At 39.0% G+C, this 20,056-nt stretch overlaps 1 protein-coding gene and 1 long non-coding RNA gene across 5 annotated transcripts; both read right to left on the reverse strand.

The window, feature by feature from the left end:
• Window positions 1-756: 756 nt before the first annotated feature.
• Window positions 757-2,790, reverse strand: LOC114882049. Its single transcript, XM_029198928.2, has 3 exons — window positions 1,657-2,790; window positions 1,426-1,551; window positions 757-804 (listed from the first exon to the last, which is right to left on the reverse strand). The coding sequence occupies exons 1-3, from the start codon at window positions 2,788-2,790 to the stop codon at window positions 757-759; spliced, it is 1,308 nt and encodes a 435-aa protein (XP_029054761.2).
• Window positions 2,791-4,982: 2,192 nt separating this feature from the next.
• LOC114881841 lies at window positions 4,983-14,467 on the reverse strand. Of its 4 annotated transcripts, none has more exons than XR_006830460.1 (5): window positions 14,350-14,467; window positions 12,856-13,047; window positions 10,813-12,018; window positions 9,700-9,888; window positions 4,983-6,542 (listed from the first exon to the last, which is right to left on the reverse strand). It is a non-coding gene; the product is annotated as an uncharacterized LOC114881841 (long non-coding RNA). The 4 variants fall into 4 exon arrangements; XR_006830458.1 differs by having other exon boundaries at window positions 10,813-11,008; window positions 11,807-12,018; window positions 12,856-14,467; XR_006830459.1 differs by having other exon boundaries at window positions 9,793-9,888; window positions 12,856-14,467.
• Window positions 14,468-20,056: the final 5,589 nt, after the last annotated feature.

A 20,056-nucleotide genomic window follows, 5' to 3' on the forward strand; every position in this document is an offset into this window, starting at 1 on the left:
GGAGTGGCAAAGTGGCAGAGTTGCATGTTCGGGCCAGGCACAAGCACTCAAAGTGAGGATAAAACGGTAATGACGGAGAAGATAATAACGGTTAATACGATCAATATTTATGATATGCAATAGCGACCCAAGGGCACATAGTTTATTAGCCAACGAGCCCGGCATTAAGGCGGGACTGTAACACAGAACCAATACACAGACGCCGCAAGTAAGACAAGCGCAGTATAACAAGTAACACCAGGCCGGAGTGCACTGGCAGAAATCATCGGCGTTACCCGTAATATAGTAGCGTAAAATATAACAAATATAGTCTATAATAATGAAATAATAAAATGATAAAGTAAGGACAATGTAATACAATTGCAACGCAATGCGCCAATAGTGTAACAACGATAAAATATCATATGATAACAATTAGGAAAAAATAGAATACGAATATACTAATATAACAAATATAATATAGCAATAATTAGCAGTAAAATTAACAAAAAGTAAAATGGCAAGAAGCTATAACATGATATGTAGCAATAAGTGTCAGATAAGATAAAATAAAATAGATAAAATACAATAAAAGAAGTAAATGAAGTAAATGAAGTAAATGAAGTAAATGAGTAAATGAGTAAATGAGACAGCCAAAATACTCAAGATAGTTATATAATCCTAACAGCCACCAGCAACAAGAAACCAGAACCACCCAGCGTTGGACATATCACGCTAATCCCCCCTAAGCATCCTGTATCAAATTAGCATCCTGTATCAAATTATCAAACTATCAAAGCCACCGAACTCCATACAGATGGCAAACTGTAATTGACAAAACAAAACAGTTAGCCGGCTTCCGGTTGTATTGCCGGTAGTTAACCCTCAAACCGACCCATACCTATACCTCATCGCCCCCCCCCTTCTCGGGCCCGTCGCAGCCCCTACGTCATTCTCCCCCCTGTACCGATCGCAAATCCGCAACCGCGCCATGCTCCACCCAATCTGGAGCTTATCCAGGCCAGAGACCTGGCTGTATAGCTCAGTCGAGCACTCCAACTTGGCCCGAAGCCTGCCGACCCGGTCCATTCCCGAAGAAATGAGTCGGATGGCATGGTTGTCATTGTCAGCCTCAGCGCCGATCGCACGACTAACAGCCCGAACCACTTCATTGGCCCCGACCGTGGGGTCAATTTCAGAAACATCTATGATCATAGATTTTCTAACTATCCAGGCTCTCCACCCTGTACCGAGCCGAGTATTAATCCGGTTGGCAAAAACCTCGGCCAGATCCCTTTTACCATCCGCAAAAACAAAAAGAATTGACCCGTCCTGCATACGGCGAATACCCACTACCTGGTTTTCCCCCACACACCCACCGACCTGCCCCTTTATCCTTCTCACAGATTCAATATAGTTATATCCCCCAGTGCAAACGACCTGTACCTCAGTTTCCCCCCCGTAACCGCGACGCAGCTGCTGTCGTTGTTGTTGCTGTGACTGCAGCGATAGCGGCTGTTGTTGTTGTCGTTGTTGCTGTTGATCTTGTTGTTCTTGTTGTTGTTGCTGCTGCTGTTGTTGTTGTTGTTGTTGTTGTTGCTGCAGCTCCTCCTGCTGCTGCTGCTCCACAACTGCTCGGCCCTCAGTAGGATTAGTAGGATTAGGTGATACCGCTACCCGAGGAAGAATGGGTGCAGGCTTCTTGTTGAGCGCAGGCTTCTTCTTGTTGCTAGGCCTCTTCTTCTTAATAATGCTTACTGCATTTGTATTTGCAATTGTACTTGCATTTGCATCCCTATCTTCGTCATCGGAAATCTCTACAATGAGAGTAGATTCGTCAGCCGATTCATATACTACCTGCCCCTTTTGTGCCCTGATCCGTCTAAGGCCTCGGTTCGTCTGCCCACCAGAGCCTGCAGCCAGCAAGCCACCGGCTGGGCCAACCTGAACGTAGGGCTCCTGAACATGAGGCTCCTGAGTCTCCGGGGTCTCCGGGATCACGACTGAATCAGCATTAGTGAGGGTCCTTGATGCTCTAGCCAAGGCAGGCGCCAACACCCCCGGGGTCGGCACCATCGCGGGATTCGTCGACGGCGCGGCTCCAGGTATCACGTATCCCGGCAGAGTCCTCAACTCCCTCAGAATGGATTCCGTCAGCACTGGCCGCGGGCGTGCTACGGTCCCTGTTTGGCCGCTTTTGGTACCGGTTTGGCCGCTTCCACGCTTGCCGGCTGCATTGTCAGAGGTTCCAGGTCGCCACAAGGTTTGCAGCGCATCGCACCTCCGTACCAGCGGGCCAAAGATTCTCTTCTCTCCTTTGGGGAACGTAGGAGTCCTGGCCAGCCCCCGCGGTTCATCCCGAGAGGACACGCTATGTCCAGCATTCACCTTGACCTCACGGGGCCGGGCCTGAGCATGAACATGCCCAGCTGCTCCGAGCATTCCATGTCCATTCTTGCTATTAGTCTTACTCTCGAGCTTAGGCCTAGGCTTAGGCTTAGGTTGTCTACCGCCTCCCTCCGAGCTGCCATAGCCACGGCGAAGAGCCGAGGGCCCCGAGGTAGCCGGGCAGGGAACATTACTTATCGCTTCCTTTGTATCAATTGGCCCGGACGCCTTTGCGCTTTCAGTACATCTAATGCCTCCAGTATTGCCGATAATCCCACTGGGTATATTAGTGGCAGGCTGGGGGGAGCAAGGAATTATTCCAGCCCCTGAGTCACTTCCACTTCCACTTCCAGACCCTGACCATTCTGTCGTACAGATCTCTAGGAGATCCCTCTTTAATTGCTCGGTGAGCTGGACGGCCATACTAACGATGCTGTTGTTGTTGGACGTCAATCATTAATTATTAATTATTAATGGTCGTTGATGGTTGTTAATGGCGAGCTTGTCGTGCTACCCGTACTGCACCGTGCCAACCACGCTACAAGGGCACGCAATAATAAATAATACGTCAGAAAGTAAATGAAACCGGGATCAAGATCAGAATCAAAATTAGAATTAGAGTTACTTACAGTGATTTATGCACTGAACGTACCTTTCAACTCAAAGAAGAATAAATGTAAGTCCAAATCCAAACACGATTAAATCAAAACCAAATTGGGGAAGAAGAACAATCTAATCTATCTATAAATGGTAGTAGGGGGTTCTAACAATCAGAGAGCTAAAAATTTGGAGATCACCAGGCTACAGAAAAATTAGACAGAACTAAACAGGCAAGGGTAAAGTAATCTAAAGAACTAAAGGGCTAGGAACTAAAAAGTGAAACAATGAAGACGGCGAACACTTGTGCATACTTGTGTTAATACAGCATCAATGTCAAAATCCAAAAATCCGCAAATTAATAAAAGTACCCTAGTTTAAAACGTAAGATTAAGCATAGTTCGAATTCAGAATTGAGTGTGTGGGCTCGAGAGCAATGATCAGAACAGAACTGTGAGCTCCCAAATTCGAAATTCGATTCAAATCAGTCTGTCTGAAGCAGCATGATCATACGCGCCATTACACACAGCCCCCGGCCATAGATACGGTAGCTCCGGCCACAAATTCCCCACTCCCATTAGAAAGCAACCAATCAGAACACAATTATTCCTAGTCCTTTTTCACCATGACTGACCGAGATGGCAACACAGCCAGATACGCACGGCCGTCCGTGCGGCAACGCAGGAAGCACCATTGATCACGCGCGCAGGCGCTAATCGCCCATCAAGTCATTGGATCAAATTTGAATAATATAAATAGACAGTATGGCTGCAATAATATGAATGAATGAGTAATAATTGGGAAACTATTGAGGAACGCAGATGAGTGCGAACAGAGGCCAGCCAGGTCAAATCGGTGCCTAGTCAAGACCAAGCTAGAACCCAAGTTAATGTGAATGTAAAATAGGGTTAAGCAAAATCACGGCCAGGATCACAAAGAAGTCGCAATAACTGCACAACTGAGTTGGAAAATAGAATCGAATCCCAGTTTACCCGGTCAATGTCGTATCGAGTCGAAATCAACGAATCATGATCGAATCGGGGTCAAGTCGAGTAGAACAAATTAATTGATTAAATTGAGTAAGGGTAAAAATCAGAACAGAATTGAAATGAAGCGAACAAGTAGCGTTTAGATAAACACTCATAGGCATTAACAAACAACTTGGCACGATCAGTTATATATCGCACATCAATACGATACAGTCAACGAGCATAGGCCCATGTGCATCATGGGGCAATTATATTGACACTTATCCTTTAACCCTCTTGGGTATCAAGCCAAAGAATTCCCTTCCCAGGCAAATACTGTATACCAATTTCAATCCCCGGTCTATCCCGTACCTTTAACTTCTCTCCTTGATCTAAGTGAGCATTGTCAGGCACCCGGGGCGAAGTAAGGCTAAGCCGAGACCCGGGCCGTAGTCATCAATATGTATCCCGCTACTCAATGATTAGCAAGCGAGCTGAATCATGGACATGACCGTGTTAAGCCGGTCACGAATGTTAATAATAATTTGCTATAACAGCCCAACCGACGGATGCAAAGCCAATAAAGTCAATAAGTCAAGTCAAGCTAATACGGTAGCCAGTGAGCACAACAACCCCCCCCCCCCAACCCACAGGACTGAACGGGCATTGACAGGTGACTGAACGGGCATTGACAGGTGCCGCGCCGTTCCGAGCACCAGCATAGGCGCCCAGCCGAGTGATGAAGCAAAATGAATGAGACAGCACACGGGGCCATCTATGAATGCGCACGTCAAAGACATCGACGGCATCAGATTAACCCGTCCCACCACTAGGTGCAAGCGGACAGCCCCCCCCCCCCCCCCCCGCAAGACGGCCGCTAGTCTTATGAGTAGAACACACGGCGCCACCCGGCAGTGGCGACCGCAATTGATAATGACAGCAACCACCAAATCCTCCCACCAGGCCACGCCAAGGTCGTCGATCCGACTGCAGTTCAGTCAACGCGTTTAAATTAGATGGCCAAATAAGTAAATAATAAATAAATAAATAAATAGTTAGTTAGTTAGCTAATTAGTTAGTGAGCAATAAAATTAGGTTAATATAACTAATAAATAAATTAATAATAAGTTACTAGATGGATATCGTAGTAAATTGAAATAAACGATTTGGCATATCAGGCGGATGAACCGTGATTCGTCCGACGAATCAGTCGCTGAGTGCATAAGGGTGTGAATAAGGGGGGGTCGCCAGACCACAATCAGTCCAGTCCAGCCAACCCACCCGCGTCACCCACATCAAGATCATCAACGGCACCGGCGATCAGGAAACTACAACCGGCAATGGAGAACCCGTTAGCGTTAATCAATTGTTAAACTAAATAAACTATATAAACTAATGAAATGAATAAAGCCGTGAGATTAATAGTAGTATCAGTATCAGTATAAGTAATGAGACCAAGGTAAATCGACTATACCCTCACAACCCATGTTCCCGGAGGCCGCCAAGGACCATGTACAGTCACGGGGAAACCAGAAGCCAGTGTCACGATTGCAATCACGTCCAAACCCCATCCCACATCATGAATATAATCAATGTCATCGCTAGCGCAGAATAAGTAAGAGCTAAAGGGTAAAAGTAGCAGCTAAATTAGTTAGCTAGAACAGCCTATTATTAATAGGAAATAGTCATCCCGGCATTGTAAGCAATGAGAATCGCGTAAGACCCTATTATATTGGATAATTAATGACCAGGTGACCAATGTAAGACCCCCCGACTGCGCAAAAGAATAAGCGAGGGAGCACAGCCCTAGATAATCGATATGGACAATTAGACAGCTAGGATCAACGTCACTTAACACTTAGCCAACCGAATGGGGAGATTTCCCCGCTTTAAAGCAAGTCGCTGCATAACCGATCGGGGAGATCTCCCCACTTTAAAGCAAGTCGTTGCCTGAACGATCGGGGAGATCTCCTATTTTGACCGTAGCAACGCGTTTTCTTTTTTTTTATTATTATTAGTTATTGTTGATGTGGAATTGTACTGAATTAATTGCGGACTTTTTCTGTTTATATAAAGTACAGTATATAATAAAATACACCAATTTAGTAGGCTTATCCGAACGCGGTGAGAAAAGTATAGTTCGCTGTGGCGCGTGCGGTTGGCGAAGTGTTAACATAATATAATCATTTAATTATAAGTTTCCTCGACTCGCTGCGGCCAGCGGTAAGAACTCCCGCAGACACAGCGAACCAAGACACCATACATATTACAACAGTAATTGCGTATAATATAACACAACAATGCATCATTAGTGTAGCTTAATTTAGCGTCAAATATAAACTAAATATGGATTAAATTAATATAAGTCGAAATATAATCGATACCAATAACAAAGTGTCAAGACATAACCAAATAAAAGCATAAAATACCACCATCAATAGCGACATAGGTCGTCCGGCAACACCATGCCCACTGCAGCATGTTACCCGTAAATAGGGATTCACATAATTAGTGGATAAATCAGTTGGATCCCTCAATAATAATAGCTTAACCAATCCGGTCCAATTTGTAATCCTTAACCACTTGATATGCCAACCGGGCACAGGACACCTGTGAAAGCAAAGCAACAATATAGTCAACGAGTATTGTGACAAACGAAGGGAACAAAACATATGTGAGCCTCGATAAGTGGCAGCACGTATCAAAGAAAGTAATGGAACGCAACATGCAAAATGCAAAATGCATAAAATAATTTTTAACAAAAAAAAAAATCCGACTTCAAAATGCACTAAAAAGTATAAAATAATTTCCATTTCATTTATATCTGTATTCCACAGCTATTAATACAATCTACTTAATCATTAAATAGGATACTAAATATATTTCAAAGTTTTCGGAGGCGGCGCAAAATTAAAAACTTTTCCTCTACTGGGAAGATCCTAGTTCAGGTGTCGGCAACCAGTGACAAATGACCCATTTGATAATTTCAAGTAAACAATATTCAGTGGGAATCAATATACCCATTACGAATTAACTATACTGCAGTTCACGAGTGACCGCACTTAAGTCGCGCAGCTAGTGACCTACTGAGGTCTAGGGAAATTTTTAATAGTGCGTGTGATTCCCCTTTACAGCTTGCTTCTAACTTTGCGTTCACATCATTTTTTTCCGGAAAATAATAGAATTTTCATTGCATCGTGAAACTTTACAATATCATCACCGCTTTTCAATTATCGTACGTCATATATTTCTGCCCACCATTTATATGATCGCAAGGTATAATAAGAAGCAAGCTGGAGAGGGGAATAACACACGTCATTAAAAATCTCTCTAGACCTAGTGAGCGGCACGAGTTAAGTATGGTCTCTTGTAAACTGCAGTATAGTGCATGTCCATCAGGAGTGCTGACAATTTCTCATACAATCGTTACAATTACAAATGTTTTCAACCGGACCTATAATTTTGCTCTTACGACTTATTAATTACCAAGTTTGCCATACCACAATCAAATCGTTATTGGCAGCACCGTTTGTTCGGGTATTTTTAATTTTGCGCCGCCTCCGAAAACTTTGAAATATATTTAGTATCCTATTTAATGATTAAGTAGATTGTATTAATAGCTGTGGAATACAGATATAAATGAAATGGAAATTATTTTATACTTTTTAGTGCATTTTGAAGTCGGATTTTTTTTTTTTGTTAAAAATTATTTTATTTCACACTTTTTAGTGGAACGAGCAGTATTCGAAGTTTACTTGCAGGGACAAGTTTGAAAAATCGCGATCGGTATATTCCTTGGAGGGTAACCCTAAAGAATAGGCTTTTTATTATAATAACAATAGTTATTAACAATAAGAAGTTAAATAAATTTTGGGAAATGGAATCATCGTGGAATGATCTACGAAATGTGAAATCTTTCATCGCAATCGGTGCATTCCTTGAACCAGAACGTATTTTGCAATAATGAAAACCGTTCGAAATAAAAAAATGCGAAATGTTTTTATAATGGGAACAATCGGAAGACATATCCTACAAGACGCAAAAGATTTCATTCCGATTGGTCCATCCGTCTCGGAGTAATCAGCGAACGCACATTTACAAAAAAAGGTCGTTAGAAATAAAAAAATGCAAAATATTTTTTTTACGGGACCAATGGGGAATTGTACTGTACAAGATGCAAAAAGTTTCATTCCAATTGATCCATCCATATCAGAATAATCGGTGAACATACACCGCACGTACATGAAATAGTACGTTTTTTGCAATAAAAACCGTTCGGAATGAAAAAATATAGAATGTTTTTTTAACGGGACCAATCGGGGGACATACTTTAGAAGACGCAAAAGGTTTCGTTCCAATTGGTCCATCCGTCTCGGAATAATCGGCGAACAAAGGCAGAAAAAATAACAATAGTTTTTCACGAATATCTCGAAAACTAAAGGTTTCCGTTAATTATGCATAATGAAAAAGTTGTTCAGAATCATGCTCCCGACAATATATTAAAGGATCATTGAAGTCATTTTATGTTGAGATTACAAACTTCCCGTTTTTATTTTGCAATAATGAAAACCGTTCGGAATAAAAAAATGCGAAATGTTTTTACAACGGGACCAATGGGAAAACATATCCTACAAGACGCAAAAGATTTCATTCCGATTGGTCCATCCGTCTCGGAGTAATCAGCGAACGTACTTTTAGAAAAAAAAATCGATAGGAATAAAAAAATGCAAAATATTTTTTTAACGGGACCAATGGGGAATTGTACTGTACAAGATGCAAAAGTTTCATTCCGATTGGTCCATCCGCCTCGGAGTAATCGGTGAACATAAACTGCACGTACATGAAATAGCACGTTTTTTTGCAATAAAAAGCGTTCGGAATGAAAAAATGCAAAATGTTTTTTCAACGGGACCAATCGGAAGACATATCCTACAAGATGCAAAAGGTTTCGTTCCGATTGGTCCATCCGTCTCGGCGTAATCGGTGAACAAAGCCAGAAAAAAAAAAAAAAAAAAAAATATACTCATCGAATTGAGTATCCTCCTCCTTTTCGAAGTCGGATAAAAATGCAAATGTAACAATGTAATAAATTAATAAAATAAAGTAAAGCGCATGAATCAATCAGGGCCATGGAGATCGGCCAAAGCCAAGTTTGACCCTGTTGCGAGACCAAATCAATCAAAGAGGATCATCTCCAGCTGCGTTAACGAAGATGAAGATCGTAGTCAGGGTAAAACCCGACCTATCACATGAACAGTATCAATCAATCAATAACGCTAACAGAGGAGGATGCAATTTGGAAAATTGAAAATAAAAGTTGTAGCAATTGCAAGAAAGTCAGCTGAGATACCCTACAAGAAGATAATATAATGAAGGGTGGGCACGCATAACAGCGCTCAATATTGCAATCAATAAGACCGCGCAGGACCCTGTAGCATTTAATAGATAATTAATTAAGTAGATAATACAGAATACGAGACCCAGCCACTTGAACAAGGAAGGAGTGTTACTCAGACAATTGGTCAGAACACTTAGATAACCAAGGTCCAGAAATATTCAGTCGATGATCCCCTCCCAGTCCGCTGCATTCCCACTGAGCAATTTCAACGTCAGCAGCAAACCGGGATACAGAAACATATCGGCACGTATATATATAGCCGTATGTACAAACTAATAACCTAATGGCCCGACAATTAGTAGTCATGCACATACTCAGAATGTAAGAATAAAGAGTAAAATAAAGAATAAAGATATTAAAAGATATTACCGTGGCTAGTGATACAAGCCGTCTTGCGGCACAATGCAATAGAAATTGCAACAGGTTACCCGTATCCTAGAGTCACGGGATTACTGGACAGACCTATAATTCAATCGATCAAGCCACCCTAATCCGGTCCAACCAGATCAATTCCATTTCCCTTAACCGTCCCTCACATGTCAAATGGGCACCCGGCACCTGTGGAAGCGAAGCAACAATGTAGTCAACGAATGTCTGAGAGAGGAAGGAAACACATAAATGGATCTCGATGAGTAGCAGCGCGCATGGAAAACAAAGTAAATGGAACACAGCATGCAGAATAGATGAAATTCAATGAAATGAAAATAAAATAAAGCGGAAATAAAACACAATGGGTTAGGGCCATAAGGATCGACTAAGGTCAAATATATAATCCCACTGCGAAACGGGATTCCCGCGCCGGTCAGGGAAGACCATTCACAAGTTGTATCAGATTCAAATCAACACCAAAATCACGATTGCAATCAGAGTGAGACCCCAATCTGTCAAATGATCCGAAAATTAGTATTAACATCGAGAGCAAATTAGGGAGGATACTAAATAAGAGTTATAGCAGTAGCAAGGAGGTTGCATAGCTAGAAAACTCTATTACTCTATTAAATAGAATAACTATAATAAGAGGTACGCGCATAACACGGATAACAGTGTACCGATGCTATAAACAATAGAACCACGCAAACCCTGCGCAATTGCAGCATTGGGTAGAAGGTTAATTAAATAATAAATAAATGAATAAATAATACAAAACCCAACCGCTTGAGTAAATTAAAATTGTCGATAAAAGAGGAAGAAGCATAGCCTTAGACAATTGATAAAAGATTTAAAAACCATAAGGTCAAAACATACACTCCTTAATTCCCCCCCCCCCCCCCCCCCCCCCTCGGTTCGCTGCCTTTCACTGAACAATCTCGCGGCTAACAGCGAACCGAGATATCGAGCAAATTACGAGCACCGCATATACCGCATATGTGAACCGTGCATAAATTAACAATTCCCCAATTAAACAGCTTAATAATTAATTATTATAATCGTGCTCATAGTCAGAATGTAAGAATCAGAGATATTAGGTATATTAGGTATTACCGTAACTGGCGACACAAGCCATCCCGTGGCACAATGCAACAAATACCACAGCGGGTTGCCCATATCATAAAGATTCACGGGATTATTGGACAAATCCACTGGCTCCATCAAACAACAGTCCATCCCAATCTAGTTCAGATCAATCCAATTGAAACTCCTCCAATCATTCTTCAGATGTCAACCGGGCGCCCGACACCTGTGGAAGCCGCAAACAACAATGTAGTCAACAAGTAGCAGCATGCATCAAGGAGGTGACACAGCATGCAGCAATATTGATGAATGAATTCAATAAAGCAAGATGAGACGGAACAAAACAAACGCCGTGGGCTAAACCACAGGCATGCGGCCAGAGTCAAATCTTGATCCCGTCGCCCGACCGAATCCCGTAATGACCCGAAAAGAGACCACACTCCGGCCGCATACAAAATCACGGTCGCAGTAAGAATGGGTCCTCACCCCGCCACCCGACCAGAAATCCGTACAACTTCGACGACGAGGCAATTAAGAGAGAACGAATCAAGGTTATAAGAGTAGCGGGAAGTTAAATGACTAACATGCCCCAACGGAGTGAATAATCATGATAGAGGACGGGCGCGAATAACAGTTTCCAATTGTTTTAATAACAGAACCGTGCAAACTCTGCAGCATTGAATAGAAACTAATTAACAATAATACATAAATACACAGCCTAACCACTCTAGTAACCTTAAGAAAAAGAATGAGAGGAGTGCCACCCTAGGCAAACAGCAAAACATCCGATCAATGGTCAAATATTCAGCCATTAATACCTAGTTTACTGCATTTCATTTCTACTGAACAACCTCAAGGCTAACAGCGAAACAAGAGACAAGTACTTCACAAACGTCGTATATAAATCAGTAAGCCGCGCATAAATGATTAAGTAATTTAGTAATTAGCAATTTAATAATTAGTATAATCAAATTCAAAATCAAAATGTAGAAGTATAAGGAATATAAAGAATCAAAGACATCACCGTAGTCAACGACACAGCCGTCTTGTGGTCTAATGCAACAAAATTGCACAAGTAACAAGTTTCCAGGTTCCCGCATCATAACGGTTCACGTGATTACTGGTCAAATCTATTGGTATCGTCGACCAGCAGCTCGCCCCAATCCAGTCCAATTCCAATTCAAATCAAATCCAACACCTCCAACCATCCTTCAATGTCAACCGGGCACCCGGTACCTGTAGAAGCAGAACAACAATGTAGCCAACAAGTATCGTGTTAAGAACAAAAGCGTTCGCATAAATGAATCTCAATAGTAGCAGCATGCATCAGAAAAATGGACGCAACATGCGACAACATTAATGAATCAATAAGCAAAATGACGAAACGCAACAAAACGCAGTGAGTTAAGCCACAAAAATGCGGTCAAGGTCAAATTTAACCCTGCTGTGCAACCAAGTCCCGCAATGCTCAGAGAAGGCCACACTTCAGTCGCACTAGGGTTCAATATCAAGTCGCAGTTAAGGTGGATCCCACCCCCCCATCACATGAACAAAAAACAGCCCAACGTTGATGTCGGGGGCAAATTTAAAGGAAAGAGCCGGACTAAAGTTATAAGAGTAGAAGGAAGTAGAACAGCCAGCATACCCTGTCAAAGTGAACCATGACAGGATAAGTGAGGCTGACAGTGTTCCGATGTCATAGTCAGTAAAAACAGTGCAACTCCACAGCATTGAGCAAAACTTAATTAATAATAAGTAAGTAATGCAGAACTCAATCGCTCAGACAGATATTAAAAGAGTACGTGGGAAGAAGTGTCGCCCTAGGCAACCAGCAAAACATTTAAGCGATCCAGACCAAAATATTCCGTAACTAGTTTCCCAGCTCGCTGCTTTTCCCCTGAGAAATTTCAAGGTACACACCGAACTGGGATACCCAAACATTAAAGACATCGCATATAAATAAGCCACATGAAGACTAATAGTTCAATAACCAATGTAGTCAATGTAGTCAATGTAGTCATGCTCGCAATCAAAATGTAAAAATATAGAAAATAAAAGAATAAGTGATATTACCATAGCTAACAGCACAAGCCATCTTGTGGTACAGTGTAACCAAGACTGCAACAAATTACCCGTATCATAAAGATACCCGGGATCATTGAACAAATCCATTGCCTCGACTGATCAAATCACCCCACTACATTCCCAATCATGTCTAGTTCGACTTCTTCAACCATCCCCACATGTCAGCCAGACACCCGGCACCTAATAAGGTAGAATAAGAAAATGAGTGAAAGTTGCATCACTGCGCATAAATGCAACTTTGCCAATTCTGAAATGAACAACAGCATTATACGTCCAACAATATTAACAAATCATAAATCGTCCAGAACAACACCAAAGTAGTGTGTAAACATGTTAATAGCATTTAATAAAATAAGTAGCAAATGAGGAAATAAGTGAGATAAGGCGACAAGTGCGCGCCGTACGCTGTAATACAGATAATAAAATTATAATAAAATTATAATAAAATTGTGAACGTAGTTGAACCGAATTGAATGAGCAACATCAAAACCCAACTATAAATGAGCTTCCGATTGCAAACAAATAAATAGATTATTTCCCAGTCATGAAAAGACCGGGATCATGATCACAATTGTAATCATACTAGGTTGAACTAAAATAATATAAGAGCAAGAATAAGTTAAGTAGACGTCAGGAGTATAACAGAGAACTGATAACTAAAGTACTTTATGAAAGTAGTTAAAGTCAAGGAATCCTTGAAGGAAACATTGAGGTACAGCCCCCAATCATACTAATAACTTGATGTAAATCAATTAGAACCGTGCAGACCTCCGTTGCACTGAGCAAGAAATGAACAATAATTAACTACTAGAAACCGTACCCAGCCAATCAGGTGAAAATGCAAATGACAAAGCAAGTTACGACTTAAGTTATTTGCAATAGCAATTAAGATCAAAACAACAATTGGCTATCTCAATTTACTGTAATTGACACTGGACAATCCCAGATTACCAGGAAATTGAAAACCAGACACTACATTGAAAGGCTTGTGAATAAACTGGTTAACGATAAGTATAATACCGGTATGAATTTACTTAGAGTATAAAATCAATTGAATAATTAAATTCAAATTCAAATTAGAACAAATTAGAACAAATTAGAACAAGAGATATCACCGCTAATGGCCATCAATGGCCATCAATGGCCATCAATAGCAACACAGCACAGAGCACAGTCGTCCAACATCACAATGCGACGGAAATCACACAGGTTACGCACTCCAAAAGGGGTTAGTAGGATGAACGGCTACAATAATCTGAGGGTAAATAATAAACAGTTAACACATGAATTAAATCAATTAATTAATAGCTATTGTAATTGTAGTTGAATTCCAACAATAAATAAATTAATTAAGAATGAACTAAGAAGCCGCACAATTCTCTCCACCGCCTCGAGCATCATGAACATGTACGAAACGGAGCGTACAACAAACATAACCAGTGAACCAAGAATGCACAAGATAGAAGACCCGAATATACGAACCGAATCGAGTCGAAGATGATAGGCAGCGACTCACAGCAGAGCGGTGAATCGGCGAACCAGTATGGCCGCGAGCCATAGATTATATAATCCGCCATGTTGAAGTTCAAAATCTCAAACTCCAGATGTACACTGAGTTGCAATGAACTTGTCGCAGTGAAGTTGGCTCCAGATTTACTGACACATTCACGCCGCGTCGGTGAGACGATGGGCGAGATCGACTCACCGACGCGGCGTGAATGTGTCAGTAAATCTGGAGCCAACTTCACTGCGACAAGTTCATTGCAACTCAGTGTACACCCACCCCACATTTACCTGTTCCGTTTATCTATTTAGAAGATATGACTATTAACAGAATTAAATGAGATTGATAATAAAATAAATAAAATAAGCAAAATAAACAAACAAAAACATACTTCGCTCCAAATGCACACCAACATTGTATATAACACACCAAAATGCAGTGTCCCATGAGAGGAAGTCTCAGTCAATCAAATCAGGCACTGATGTGCCACAGACATAATTAAGCCCAATTAAACTTAATTAAACTTAATTAGCACTATCACTATCATGAAACCATCGATTGTTCACCTCAGAAATCTATAGGAACCCCAGAATAAATGTGCAAGGCAAGGCCAGAATGAGAGCAATAATATATGATGAACATAAAATGTTGCTAAAACTGAGTGTATCAGTATCCGATCAGTTCAAATTCAAAGTGTAAACACCATAGACCATACATTCCAAATTACTATTTCCTCGAGCCAACTTAATGTATAAATAAATAAAGTAGAATAAGAGAATGAATAAACGTCGCACTACTGCGCATAAATGCAACTTTACAAATTCTGAAATGAACGAACAGCAGCATTAGCATTATGTGCCCGACAATATTAACAGATCAACAGATCAGATATCATCAGAACAATACCAAACAAGTAGTGTGTAAAGACGTTAATGGAATTCAATAAGATAAATAATTAACGAATGGAAGAATAGAAGAATAAGCGAGATAAAGTGACGAGTGCAATACACTGTTATACAAATAATAAACAGTAATAGTGGTGAACGTAGCTGAATTGAATTGAATGGGTAATACTAAGAAACTAGCTACAGGTAAGCTTCCGGTTGCAATCAGATAGATTATTCCCAATTATGAGAAGACCGGGATCATGATCATAATTCAAATCAAACTAAATTGTGCTAAAATAAGATAAGAGAGAGAGTAAAGTGAAGTTAACGTCAGGGGCACAATAACAGAAAGACGGTCAACAAGATACTCATGAAAAATGGCTAAAGTCAAAGAACCCCTAACCTTGAAGGAAACATTGAAGTACAGCCCCCAAATTATACCAGTAACGTAATAACGTAAAGTAAAGTACATCAATTAGAACCGTGCAGACCTCCGTCGCACTGAGCAAGAAATGAACAATAATTAACTACTAGAAACCGTACCCAGCCAATCAGGTGAAAATGCCAGTGACAAAGCAAGTTACGACTTCAGTTATTTGCAATAGCAATTAAGATCAAAACAACCATTGGCTATCTCAATTTACTGTAATTGACACTGAACAATCCCAGATTACCAGGGAATTGAAAAACCAGACACTACATTGAAAGGGTTGTGAATAAACTGGTTAACAAGAAGTATAATACCGGTATGAATTTACTTAGAGTATAAAATCAATTGAATAATTAAATTTAAATTCAAATTAGAACAGATTAGAACAAGAGATATCACCGTTAATGGCCATCAATAGCAACACAGTCGTCTAGCATCACAATGCGACGGAAATCACACAGGTTACGCACTCCAAAAGGGTTAGCAGGACGAGCGGCTACAATAATAAACAGTTTAACACATGGATTAAATCAATTAATCAATAGCTATTGTAATTATAGTTGAACTCGGACAATAAGTTAATTAATTAAGAATGAACTAAGAAGCCGCACAATCCTCTCCACCGCCTCGGGCATCATGAGCATGTACGAAACGGAGCGCACAACAAGCATAACCAGCGGGTGCGAGAATACACAAAATAGAAGACCCGAATATCCGAATCGAATCGAGTCGAAGTTGAAGTTGACAGGCAGCGACTCACAGCAGAGTGGTGAATCGGCGAACAAGTATGGCCGCGAGCCATTGATTATATAATCCGCCATCTTGAAGTTCAAAATCTCAAACCCCAGATCTACACCGATCCCATATTTGTTTATAGAAGATATCCACTATTAATAACTGAACTGAACAATTAATCAATTAATCAATTAATGAGATTAAGAGAACAGAGTATAAATAAATAAAATAAAGTAAAGTTCACCCTGTTCACAAATAATGCCCATTGATATTGACTTTGATTTATAACACACCATACCATATTGTAGTGTCACATGAAAGGAGGTCTCAATCAATCAGACAGTCCCAATTAGATCAAACATTGATCAAACGTTGATATGTAACAAACACCATTGAACCAACTAGCATTCTCATGGAACCATCATTCGCTCACCTCAGAAATGACACTCAAGGACTCAAGGACAAACCAACAACAACAAAACCATGCATCATCCATGCATTTGAATGGACAGAACCGCCCGTCAGCAAAGAGGAAAGAATGAAATTAGAAATTATGAAATTATGAAATTATGAAATTATGAAATTATGAAATTAGTGTAAAACAGATCAAGTCCTTTGACCACAATCAGATGAATAAGCAGCAAACAAAGAATGAATGAATAAATGAATGAATATGAATGCAACCATGACAGTTATAAAGATTAGGAAAAGAAACCAGGATATAGAGCGAAATGTTATGCTAACACACCCAGCAATGTACTGTAATACAAGATAGAATAACACCATAAAATTGATTTAACTTTAAATTTAAATTTAAATTCCACTGAACACTGAAACATGACAGCGCGCTTGTTGGCTCCATCGCCACTAATTTGTAAATTATATTATACATTGAGAGTGATTGCATCCATACAAATGCGAATAAATGTGAATAGGAGTAGAGATTACAACTGAAAACTGAATAGTGTGTAAAGATATATTAAATAGGAGCGGTAAATAAATCAGATCAATTGTAAGGTGCGTGGTTCAATTAAACACTGGCTACCGTATAGTATAAGAATAAAGAATAAATCAATAAATAATAAGTAAATATCTAAAATGATAAAATGATATTTAGAATGATACTTAAATGATAATTAATAATAGAAACCACGCACCATCAATATGCTTGAATAGACAGACAAATCTCTTGTCAGCACAGTAGAAGGAACAAAATTGGAGTAAATTAGAATAAGATAAAGATAAATCAATCATTTAACTATATTCAGAATGGATAAGCACTAAATAAGAATGAATGAATAATACATAATAAATGAACGAACGAATAACGAATGCGAGCATACCAGTAGTAAAATTAAATTGAGAAAATAAAATAAAGAAAAGAAAAGAAAAGAAAAGAAAGGAAAAGTGGAATGTTGCAACCAAACAAACACAAAACCAAACACAAACACACACACACACACAAACACAATCAACACAGTGCACCATAATATAAATAAATAGAATCAACAGAATCAACACCATATAATGAATTAAATTTTACTGAAACATAACCGCACGCTTATTGGCTCTGTCACCATTACTTTGTAAATTATAATTATGAATTGTGAATTGTGAGTAATTATGTTCATGTTCATATGTTCATACAAATGCAAATAGAAGTAAAAGTTGACAACTAGAGCTGAAAAATGTGTAAGGATATAAAATACAAACGACAATAGATCAAATCAAATGTAAGGTGCGTGGTTCAATTAGACACAATCTACTGTATAATATGAATAAATAAGTCAACAATAAGATATCTAAAAGATATCTAAAATGGTATTTAATGATATACATTATAAACTAATAGCAGAAACCACGTACCATCAAAGCACTGAATAAGCAGAATTACTTCACTTGTCAACACGAAGGAGGAAAAAAGAGGAAAATCAGAAGAATCAAATCCGTTACTTTACCTTAACCTTAACCAATCAGTAACAATGAAGGAATAACTAATGAAGTAAATAATGAAGAATGAATGAGTGAATGAACGAATGAATGAATGGATGACTGAATGAATGAATAAGTGCAAGCACAACAGTTATATGAATAGATAAATAATTAATAATTAAGCAAGCAACCAAGTGAATATTTAAGCAATCAATCAATTAATTAATTAATCAATTAATTAATTAATCAATTAATTAATTGATTGATTGCTTAAATATTCACTTGGTTGCTTGCTTAATTATTAATTATTTATCTATTCATATAACTGTTGTGCTTGCACTTATTCATTCATTCAGTCATCCATTCATTCATTCGTTCATTCACTCATTCATTCTTCATTATTTACTTCATTAGTTATTCCTTCATTGTTACTGATTGGTTAAGGTTAAGGTAAAGTAACGGATTTGATTCTTCTGATTTTCCTCTTTTTTCCTCCTTCGTGTTGACAAGTGAAGTAATTCTGCTAATTAATCAATTAATTAATTAATTAAGTAGTTAAGAAAGGAAATGAGAGTGTGAATAACAATGAGATCAAAATGCAATGTAAAAGAGTAAAAGGATAAAGGAAGGAAGGAATTTAAAGAAGAGAAGTTAAGTTAAGAATGAATAAATAAAGAATAGCAGGCCAACACGTCCCACAAATGAACGACACCTATCATTAATCCCACATCGCACAGTATCATAAAAACAAGTACACTGAAACCTGGAACAAAACTAAAACACCACTGGAACAGACTGAAACTGAAACTGAAACTGAAACTGGAACTGTAAAGGAAGAATTTAAATTAATGGAACACATGATGAATGAATCACATAACCCGAATTGCCAATTTATTCATTTAACACATTACATTGCTGTATCGTCGCGAATAGGAAAATTTAATAAAAACACAGAGTATTAAAACAAACGTGAATTGAGTTAAATTGAGTTAAATATAGATAGCAAGATAAGGATAATTTCAGCGAAACGAACTAAAACACGGTAATATGTATAAATCGCGCAGACATTAAGACACGAGGTACGAGGTACCATTAACAATGAAACGATGAGAATGGTAATTAAACTGAAGATGCAATACGATACGATAATGAGTGAAACTAAATGAAGCTAATAAATCTAGACAGGATGATAAAAGGCTACACGAATTATTAAACACACGTTAAAGTGCAGAGCCGATGCACATAGCAACTGAATTAAATAAATAAAATAAATAAAATAAAATAAAATAAAATAAATAGATAGATAAATACAGTACCGCACCGTAAATAACATGAAATGACATAAAATAACATGAGATATAGTATATGGATATGGATAAATGATGAAAAAATAAAATAAATAGGATAGGATAAAATAATATAAAAGATAGGATATGATAAAATAAATAAAATAGATTATCATGAAATGGAATGAAATAAATAAAATGGGATGAAATAAAATAAGTAACCACGATGGAAAATAAAATATGGAATATAATAATATATGAACTATAGACTAAGGCTGAAATATGCAATATAAGAAACGAAAATACGAAATATGTAGTAAATCATACGACGAAGCAGCAATATTGCAATGTAACAGCGCGAACTAATACACTATACCACCGATAATGTAATAAAATAATGTAGAATACCGGCGAA

This window comes from Osmia bicornis, unplaced genomic scaffold (genome assembly GCF_907164935.1).
Source record: "Osmia bicornis bicornis unplaced genomic scaffold, iOsmBic2.1, whole genome shotgun sequence".
In the NCBI taxonomy this organism is placed as follows: Eukaryota; Metazoa; Arthropoda; class Insecta; order Hymenoptera; family Megachilidae; genus Osmia; species Osmia bicornis.